The 10,628-nt window shown below is 43.5% G+C and overlaps 1 protein-coding gene across 1 annotated transcript in view; it reads right to left on the reverse strand.

Moving 5' to 3' along the window:
* The window catches only part of Bbox1 (gamma-butyrobetaine hydroxylase 1), a gene marked incomplete at its 3' end in the record, with an annotated part of 53,395 nt that overhangs the window by 11,794 nt on the left and 30,973 nt on the right, over nucleotides 1-10,628 (reverse strand). The window contains exons 5-6 of the mRNA XM_033763908.1: nucleotides 6,328-6,433; nucleotides 2,167-2,363 (exon numbers count right to left, since the gene is read on the reverse strand). Of these exons, the coding sequence (XP_033619799.1) occupies nucleotides 2,167-2,363; nucleotides 6,328-6,433 (303 nt within the window). The remainder of the gene's footprint in view (nucleotides 1-2,166; nucleotides 2,364-6,327; nucleotides 6,434-10,628) is intronic.

Raw genomic sequence — 10,628 nt, forward strand, 5'->3', positions numbered from 1 at the left:
GATCGCAGACAGGCAGGTACTATTCAGTATTTTCTAAGCCAGCCATATATTAACTGTAAACATCCTACTTCTGGTGGTAGGTGTTACTTGTTTTTCTTTTCTTTTTCTTTCTTTGTTGTTTCTTTCTTTCTTTCTTTTCTCAAAAAGAACTATAATCAACAGGTCAGGCCATCAGATCAACCTCATAGCTGCCCATAGCAGACTCGCAGTCACGTGACCAAACCCATGACCAACAGGATTGCTTCATCTCATTATTATTATTTCTGCCCCAATTTCTGCATTGGTTATTTTTTTCATCGCATTGCATAATAATTAATTCAGCAGCCTAAAAATAATTTTCTATAAGCAGGACACAAAAATTTCAAAAGAAATGAACCCAATGCTGAGGGAACAGGGACTCTCCCTAACTAAAAACTTTTGTTTCATCTTGTGTTGTTAAAAAAAAAAAATTGAAGTGGGATTAACTTTGACCACTTGGTATTCCTTAGGGATGCCTGAGGCTTTGTAAATGGACATATTTTGGAATTTTACTAGAAGAAACATCAAATCCACGTCAGGATTTGGATTTGCTAGGCTTCTTTAAAATGTAAATTTCTTTTACCTGCTATATGAACACTTAAAAATCACACATATCAGTGGGCAAATGTGATGTTGATACATGCACACCTTGTATGCACACTGTAATGTTGACATGGATTCTAAACACCGCCAGTTTCAAAGGTAACGCTTGACTTCTTAGGACTCTGTTGTTGTAACTAAAAATCCTGCTCCATTGCTTCTCTCCCCGTCAGTGACTGACCCCTCAGAGAACATGTCAGGATTACTCTGGTCTGGACCTTACTCCTGCTCCCCACGGCGCTGTAACACCTCTCCCCCTACGTCAGGAAAGCCGTCTATTTCTAGCTGTCAGCTGTGTTACAGACAGGCTCTGCCCCCCGCGCCCATGCTGGTGCTGCCCGGTTCTCTGGAGCCCCAGATGCCGCCGCCCCTCTCCCCGGACACGGTTTGGAGGCTGTGGCCTTGACGGCCTCCTGTCCGGGACCTCACCGACCAGGCACCGCGCCTGCAGGCCACTCCGGCCTTGGCTCCCACCGACCTCACTCTTGTCACGTTTTTCAGTGATGTGCGTCCGTCCTCACTGAGTGTTTATCTTTTTAACTTTTGTTTATTTATTTACGTTTTGTGGTCCTGGGGGCACAGGCCAGGGCCTCACACGTGCTAGGCAAGCATCCTGCCCTGAGCTCATCCCTGGGCCTCGATTCTGTCGTCTGTCCTGCTTTTCTGTTTTATTTTCTTAAGCATATAACAAGTTTTAAATATTCATGAAAGCTGCTCATTTATTTTAATGTTTAAATTTAAAACCCTCTGCTTCTCCACTAAAATGAAAGCTTTCTGAGAGCAGAGGACAAGGGTCTTTATGGTGTCTGTCGCTGTAGTCCAAACATTAAGAAAATTGGCCTTAGTCCATAATGTTGCATGGAAAATGAGCCCCCGTATATGACGGATGAACACCTGGTGATCTGAGTATCTACTAAGAGAAGTGACGTCCATACACCTTCACTGTTCATCATAAAAGAACACAAAATCCTCGAATTCAAACACCCTTGACATTAAGGGAGGCCCAGCTCTACACGTCATGCCCGAGAAACGCGCTGCAAGCTAATTCTCAAACGGAACGGTAAAGATGCGGCTCTTGGAGATGCCTGAAGACATTATGATAAAATATTAAATATTAAAAAAAAGAAGACATAAAAGATGTGATACAAGCACCGCATGAGTCCGGCGTCTTTCGGGGCAGGCGGCGTCTCTCCCCGTGCGGGGCTGGGCCCGCTCCTGCCATGGTCTGTCGGCCTGCTGTGGCCAGCGAGGGTCCTCCGGCCTCGGCCATGGTGAGGACCACGCAGAGCCCACGTGTGAAGACTGAGGTGCACGTGACACTGGCACCTTCCCTCTAGTACTGATCAAGAGCAGATTTCATGCCATTTAGCAAAAAAGTTCTCGAATGGTAATAAGTTCTTTTGTTCTCTCTTGTACTAGGTTAAGTGGATTAAAGGTTAAAAAGTCGCTTGGAGCTCACCGAAGCTTCCTGCTTAAATTTTCAGCGAAAGGAACTTTTTTTTCCTGATAACTGTTTCAGTACTATAAGAAACCAGTAAAAGTACTCACTCTATAATTTTGTGCTTGGACTGCACAGAGAAATCACAGTAATCCACTCCAATGTCTGTGAAGTCCACAAAGGTGGAGGACAAAATCTGGAAAGCCCGGGGATTCTTTTCCTTGAGCTTCTGGCACACGTTGAATCCATCCACAATTTCCGAGTCGCCCCCGGTGACTGTTTGCTTAATACAGTGCAGAAGCTGCACCTGGAAGGAGAAAAATGGAGAAACAGATTTTAACCAAAGAGCATGTCCTCCCCTGATGCCACATTCAGGATTCCCCAAGGTTCGAATGGACCAGAGTCGACCTTTCTTTTTAAAATCGGTTCTCTTGCTTCAGCAGAAGAGTTGAGAATGAAAACTGTTGCTCAAGACAGTGCTGTGAACTTCAAACTGTAGCAGGCGAAGACTTGGACAGAGGCAGGCTGATGTGAGTAAAAGGCAGCTCGGAAGAACTTCAGGAGCCAGCCAGGCCTGCCTGGTGGGCGGGGGCTGGCGAAGGGTGAAGGGCGAGACTGGAGAGATGCACTTGCGTGAGAGCATAGGTAACCGGAAATGCTCAGCTCACAGGTGACACAAGTGGGGCTGTGGCCAAGGGTCAGGCCCGGGAGGAGGGTGACTTCGGCTTCAGTATGGAGTCTTACATGTCTGATGAAGGATTTGATACTTTTCCTTGTGCATGGAGGGGACACAGTCAGGAGTGAAAGGGAAAGTGCTGGCCTGGTGGTATTTCATAGGAGGAATCACTCTCAGGAACAACCGGCTTTTCAAAGAGTAGCTTTTGGAGATTCTTATATGTAAGGATAAGAAGGGAACTGGGTAAGTGGGGACGGGCAGGCTGGATAAACCACGAAACACTGGGAATAAGATACCAATAGGACAGTAAGTCCTAATTAATTTTACTAAATATTTTTTGGGGGAAGACTTTTAACTTTATTTTACTTTGAAAAGCAAACCATAGTAAAATTTAAAAAAACAAATTCTTCTGAATGGATTTGTCATGGATTTTCTGCCTTCTTTTACTAAGTCGGAATGGATGTGTGATTTTGAGCTTCTAAATTTAGACTCAATTTTCTGCTTAAAGAAATTTTCGGTTACGAAAACATCATTGGTCCCGAGTAAAATAAATTGAAAGCCAGTATCTGACTTTATTCTAGAACTCAAGGGGTAGATATGATCAAATGCTCCCTGGGAGAAGTCCTCAGCCTCAATTGAATTTTAAATGTCATTTCACCTTAAAATTAAAATGTACTCATGTGGCTTGTGGCTGCTGTATTAGCGCTGGTCTAGAACACAAATCTTGCCTGTCCTCCAAAACAATATATGTTTCTCCAGTTCTTTTGATTTTATATATGGCTTGTTCTCCAATTGTATCATGTATAGTACACTTCACAGCAGTCCTCAGGGTTGGATACCTTTATTTTCATTTTTGCAGGTGAAAGCGCTGAGATATAGGCATATACACAGACCCCTTTGGCATTAGTTGAGGTTGATAGATCTGAGCTTGACTTTTCTGTATTAAAAGTGAAATTACAAAAAAGACGATATACTTGCTTTTGCCATACATAAAAAAATCAGCTGGTCTTTTAAAAAACCAACATTTGAAATACTCTGAGAGCTCATTATGGCAAAATGTAAAGGAATTTCGAGAACACTGAGTCTTCCTGTGTGATCCAAACTGACCACACTGAACTCTCAGCAGGTGACATCACCCCAGTCATTTTCTCTCCACTGAGAGTCACAGTGCCTTGTGCTCTTTGTTATAGAAAACCCCAGACTTTGGCACCAGGAAACCCCTGAATAGCTCAAGATGGAAGCTTGAACAGGCTTTACAGGCAGGTGCCTATCTGCTGTTCTTCTGTTAGTATCCAAATATTCAGGAACCTTGTTTAAACTTCTATCACCTTTAGCTAGGCGTTGTAGCACACACCGTAATCTCAGCATTCTTGGAGGCTGAGGCAGTGGGATCAAAAGTTTGAGTCTCGGCCTGGGCAATTTAACAACTCAGCAAGACCCTATTTTAAAGTAAAACATTACAAAAGGGCTGAGGATGTGTCTCCATGTGAAGGTGCTGAGTTCTACCCTCAGGACCACTAATGTCACCACCACCAAAACCCAACCCAAACTGAAGGAAAATCTCATTGTCATTTCGCTTCAGGTGTTTCCTCTGGAGACAAGTGTGCCTTTGCTGCATTTCTTTCTGCTTACAGTATATTTGTTATGTCTCCATTATGTGCAAGATTAAATCTGGGGACACAAGGAAGTATAAAAGAGTTTGTAAAGTAGGACATCGTCCATAAATATGTGCGCTACAGGAACTTGAAATTCCAGCTCAGGACCATTATTATGTGATGAAAAACTAGATGCGGCTTGGGTTCAAGTTCAAGCTCCCCATTAATCAGTTGTCACCCAATAAAACTTTTCAACCTTTTGCTTCATTTCCTCATCTTATATGAAACAACAATAAATCCTGCCTACCTTACGGGGATGTCAGGAGGTATCAGATAAATTAATACAAGTAAAAAATGCTTCGAGAAAGCATGAAATGCTATGAAAATGTCAAGCATTATATTGTGCCATACTTGGGAATATTTATGAAGTTATTTAATTACTTTTTCTTAGGCTTCCCACACTGATCCAGAAACAAAACTTAAACTCGTAAGATACTTTTAAAAGTTTCAAATAGAACCTTTAGTTTTCTGGTCTCATTCTCCAAGTTTTATTCCATCCAACTTCTCTGTGTAATCTTTGGCAGATGGGCTGAGCTGATCAGCTTGGCTTTTAAGAACAGTTTCAGAAAAACCTCAGACCTGCGTTTAGAGTAAGTCACACTGTACATCTCCTTCCCCAACTCCCACCCAAAGAGGTGACTAAGGGGCCATTTTTCTGTCATCATTTAGTTCAAAGAAATCATGTGGTATTTTACAACCAACAAAATAATTTAAAACATGTGAAGTCAACAGACTAGCGTAGCTAATGTTGTTGAGAGGAACGGGCAACAGGGAGGCTGCTGAGAAAATAGGCTGATGAAAAAAAGGCACTGATTGTGATTTTGGCCCATGTCGTCTTCATTAATTCAGGAATCTACCAAAGTCTCATTGACTTTTGAAGAGATATATGTCTGCGTGGTTATTCCGTGTGGTCCAGCTGTGCTTTAAGTATAAGGACAGAATATTCTTTAAAAAGATAGTATTCTGATTATTTTTGTGGTGATTTCATAAGAGCGCTTTTGGTTTAGTAAAATGAGTATTCTGTAACGATATAGGGGGAAAGTCCACTTAGAAACTGGGGCAATCTTTTAGCCTGGTGAGGAGCATTTCGGTCTGTGATAAGGAGTTTGATGCACAGGACGCAGTTCTGGTTTCCAAAGTGGAATGGTCATTCCGATTCTACGCCCATGTCCCTCTGCAGTTCACTCTTACAGCTTTTCCCACGCAGTGGCTACTTCCCTGTCTCTTGAACGTGGGCTACATGCAGGACTCGCGTAGATCAGTCCAATACGCAGAAGATACGTGGTGCTGATGTTCGGCCCAGGACCTGGGAAACTCCCATGCTTCACTTTGCTCTTGGAAGAAGCCTGCCTACCATCGCATCAGGAGGGAACCGACCCCGGTGATCGGAGAAGCCCGTCCAGCTGACGCCAGCAGCCCCCGGCCAACTCGGAGTCGATGGCAGTCACGTGACCTGCAAGCCAGCTCAGAGCAGCCACACAGAGCCCGGATGGGGAGGGAGACAGGCTAAATGCATGCTCTCCCTGCAGCAACAGGTCAGGAAGCACGTTTTTCTCGTGTGACATCGTTGGGAAACTCCACCTTGGTCTCCCTGATTCAGCTTTCTTTGTGAATTCTCTGGAGAGTGATACATGCGCAGAAAGACCTCAGGATGCTCTGCTGTCTTAAATCTGTCTTGGCTGAACAAAGAGTCTCTGCCAATCATTATTTCCAGTGAGAACAAAGAGATGCCCTAAAAACGATGCATGAAAATGTCTCATTCCTTAGGGACACTGGGAATATCCAGAATCCAGGCGCAGAGGCTCTGTGAGTCTGGGTTGTGTTTGGAGAAGAACTTCCCTGGGATGAACGAGCTGCGGAAACACCCAGTCTCCTCAGCTGAGAAAGCAGGCGCGTGGGTCCGGCCTGCCCCGTGGAGAGCGGGCAGGAGCTGCTCTTACCCCAGGCGGGTGGTGAAGAGCCGGGTAATCGGTGTGAAAGCCCAGCTTCCCAGTCGTGTAGGCCACGTTGTTGGCATCGATTTTGTCTTGCACTTGCCAAGTATGTCTGTAAAACACGAGGAACACGTGTGTGAACGGCTCGTCCCTGAGCCAGAGGAAATGTGCTCGCAGGAATTTGATACATGAGGGGAAATGTAGAGTTCATTTTATGAAATAATTAACATAATGACTGTGAGCCGGAGAGTTTGATGTTTCTTTGCCTATACTTGTTTCAGAATTAAGATTGCCTCTTTTCTGTCCTCTGTAAAAGAGTACATTAGTTTTAACCTTTCTATCATTCCAACTAAAACCTCTTACCCAGATTATTAATCACCTTTGTGTTGCTGGAACAAAATATCTGACACCTACAAACTGAAGGAGGAGAAGTTTACTTTGGAAGAGAGCTTCAGCAGGTACAGTTCATGGTCGACTGGCTCCAAAGCAGAACAGCAGGAAAAGCGTTTGGGGCGGGGCAGCTGATCACCCCGTGGCAGTGGCTGGCAGAGAGGAGAGGAGCAGGGGTGACAACACCACCCTTCAAGGTCTGCCACCCCCAGGAACCCGACTCTGACCAGGCTCCACTGCTGACCCATGAGACTTTTGTGGGACATTTTTTCCTCATCTATCATCAAAGCCCAGCTCCTGTTTCAACCCTTCACAATCTAGATTCTAGAGTCACAGCTTTTGGGTTTAAAACTGACTGGCTCCCAGTCCTGAATCTGTAATGCACCAGCTGTACGATCTTGGACAATTTATCATTTCTGAGCCTCAGTTTATATATTTGTGAAATGGAATAATAGTGTCTGCTTTAAGCACAAGGTCCACATCCGACCCGTAGAAAACGCTTTCTAGGGCTTGTGGTCCTTCTTAGTTTCCTGGTGACCTAATATTTATTCCTCCACTCAGGACTTCAAAGCATTTTATGTTTTTGGTTTCATTCATTGGAGCCAAAATTGTTGAGTGTTTTGTGATGATAGTTATAATTTATAAAGGGCTCTCACCAGTCTGATCTCATCTCCATATTGCATATGAACACATAATTCTGCTTCCTTTCCTGGATTGTAAACCCTTTGAGTATAGAACAGAGAGTTTTACTCTTCTCTCGTGACATAATCCAGCATCAGTCCTAAAGCAGGGCACCAATAAATGCTGAGTGAAGGAACAAAGAAGCGCAGAGGGTAACTTTTCTCCGCCTCCATTTTCATATGGTAAAGGGTAGCCACAGGAAGGTGGGAAGATACAAAACATTTGACACCTTTCTCCATTTTTCCTCCAGGAATACTACCCAAATCTCTTCCCACATCCAGGGATCCCTCTCTCTCTTTCATTTTTTTTATTATGGTGCTAGGGATTGAACCCTGGATCTCTTTGTATGCTAGCCAAGTTCTCTATCAAAGAGAATATTTTCCTAATGAGCAAAGGTAGGACTTCTTAACTGTTACCTAGGATGGAGGAAGAAACACCTAATTTGCTTACATTTTTCACTTACAATTACAGTTGAAAACTGGTATGTCTGGTAGAGATCAGATACCATCATCCATACATGGCCATGCAATGGAAGGAGATGGAGTGACGGGGCAGAAGTATACATAGCCTGTTGCAACTCGTTTCAAATAAGAGCCAGGTAATCCGTTATATTGCAGGGATTATAGCAACAAACACATGTTCCCCATGAAGTTTGTGTAATTCCAAAGCCCATATAAAATACATATTCAGACTGCTGTCAATATTGGCATTTCACAACATTTGAGCTTCAGGATAAGGATTAAATGGGGACCGAACATTAGGTAGGATTTAACTCGGCCAAGAGAAGCATCATGACAGGTAGGAGAAATGGCAGATGGGAAGGCTGAGGTGAGAGAGAGAGGCAGATTTGAGAATAATTTGAGAAAGTAACAGAAGGACTGGCAAAGAAGATTTAATATATACATAATAGGAGTAGTGAGCGGAACTGAAAGCCAAGAAATAGAACAAATACAGAAAACTATAATTCAAGAACATTTTCCTGAAATTAAAACAAAATTGAAACTGCACTTTGAAAGACCAAACCATATTCTCCTTGACAAAATTTCCCTAGAATCACCACTACCAAGATGAAATCTGTAAAATTACCAGACGAAAGAATAAAACTTTCTGAGAAGCAGTTAAAAGCATCTAACTGCTCAGAGGGTGCAGCAAATGCGAATCTTAGTAAAACCACTGATGTAATAGAGATGCCAGCAGCTGGGGATTCTACATTTAACCAAGCCAATTTTTAAGTCTAAAGAAGGACATTACACTGCTGTTACCTTGCAAGAATCCAGAGAATAATGCTCCCAGGAGCCCTTCCCGACACATTTATGAGAGCATAGACTTCATACAACCAAAATAAACAGCTCCATTGAAGTAGAGTTTGTGCCCAGAAGTACATTTCTACTAGTTGCAGGGGAGGGAAAGAAGGGGTAGAAAACTGGGAAGTAGGAGAGCTAAGCCATCCATGGGAGAGGAAGCTGTAACCTGTGACACCAAGCAAGCAAATGCCCGCCACGCTGGGAAGAGAGACAGGCTTGTCTTCTGGGTGGGATGTGGAGGTGGGTTTTGGGGTTGCTGACAGTGTCCCCATTTCCTGACAAGGCTGGTGTTTAAGAGGGTCTGCCATGCAGGGATTCATCAGAGTCTGTGTTAAGGTACAGCCCTTCAGATTTGACATGTGCACCGAAGACCTTGGCGATTATAGCTAACAGTGATGTTATCGAATGCTTGGAGTTTGCCAAGAGAGTAATGTCATGTTCACATGCACACCCACACTCCACACACAGGTCACTCTGTGAGGGGATGGGGAAGCTCATTCGCTTTTGTGGGTAATTGTTTTGTAGCAAACATCACACTGCACACCCTAAATACAAGTACTTTCCTTCAATCCTCCCTCAGTAAACCTGGAAAAACATAAAGGGAATACAACTGCATCACAGATGTGTGCTAAATATTTAGTGCAGACAAGTAGTAAAAAAAAGATGCCAACTACCTGTAAAAACTTCCAAAAAAGAGTTACAATAATTTCCTCCAAAGGAAATCCCGAAGGCCTTTATTATGAAGATTGCAATGCATTGCAAAACAAAAAAAAAAGTAATTCAGGAGAAATCCATATTGAGCACATTTAGTAGTTATGTAGTGTTGGCGCATTCAAATTATGTTTCGTTTATTTCATCAAATGAGAATAGGTCTAGTATAGCTTTTTCATGGAGAGGATGGATAGAAACGTCTTTCTCTCTTGTGATGATGTGTCTGTGTTTGCTTTCATTTTTGTACTTTGCGTTAACAGTCAGCCAAAACTTAAAAGAGGGAGGGAAGGAATATCCTGGCCTTGTCATTGTGACTCTGAAAAATTTCCACCTAACCCTGTGTGGTTCTTTCTTTGCTCTTGAGCTATAAACACAAGAGCCATTATAAACTGAGGGAGGTGTGAAGGAGAGCAAACTCAGTGTGTGATGTAAAGCATAGATTTTAAGCCACGGAGTAAGATCATCCTGGGTTTTCAGCTGGGTTCTTCTGCCTGCGATTTACCTGTGAAGTGGGGACAATCACCTTATCAGAGTGATGAAGATCGCGGGTGACAACAACGGGAAAGAACTGGGCTCAACGCTTAGCACAGAAAAGTGGAGAAATCTTAACTTCTCCAAACTCGGCGACAGTGGCTTGTCCTGGCTGCACAGAAAATAATCAAGGGGCCAGTGGACATCCAAAGGTTTGGAGGGAAGCGACTGCTTTAATAAATAGGTTATCTCAAATTTCCTGCAGTGATTTATTTCTAGAGGAGCAGGAGACGTAGACATTGTTTTTCCTTTCATTTGGGAGATGACCTCATACTCAGGCAGTGTTGCTGGGAGCAGGCATTAAAGTCTCGCCAAGAGAGTAGTCAGTGCCCCCAGGGATTCCTGATAACGCAAATGGGGCTCCCGGAGGCTGCAGGGCTGCAGCTCGTGACTCTGTCTGAGGGGCCCTGATACCCGCTAGAGCACACAGTTTCAAGGTTCCCTGAACACCACGGCCAGCCCTCCATTTACATCAGGTCATTAGGAAGTCCCGGGTAGTTCTGATGAAGCAGGGCTCGGGTTCCAGCTGAGTTCAGAACTCAGACATTTTTTCCTTTGCTTTCTTCCGAAGTCTGAGTTGTTTCTAGGTTGGCGTTTCATAACCTGCAAGCCATGTTTGCTTGAGAAGGGTTGTGTGGTTTTCCCAAGAAATTTTTTGGTTAGAAATTTCAAAAAAAAAAAAAAAAAAAA

The sequence above is a fragment of the Fukomys damarensis genome, unplaced genomic scaffold, assembly GCF_012274545.1.
Source record: "Fukomys damarensis isolate Sample0158 unplaced genomic scaffold, DMR_v1.0_HiC HiC_scaffold_16, whole genome shotgun sequence".
Taxonomy (NCBI): Eukaryota; Metazoa; Chordata; class Mammalia; order Rodentia; family Bathyergidae; genus Fukomys; species Fukomys damarensis.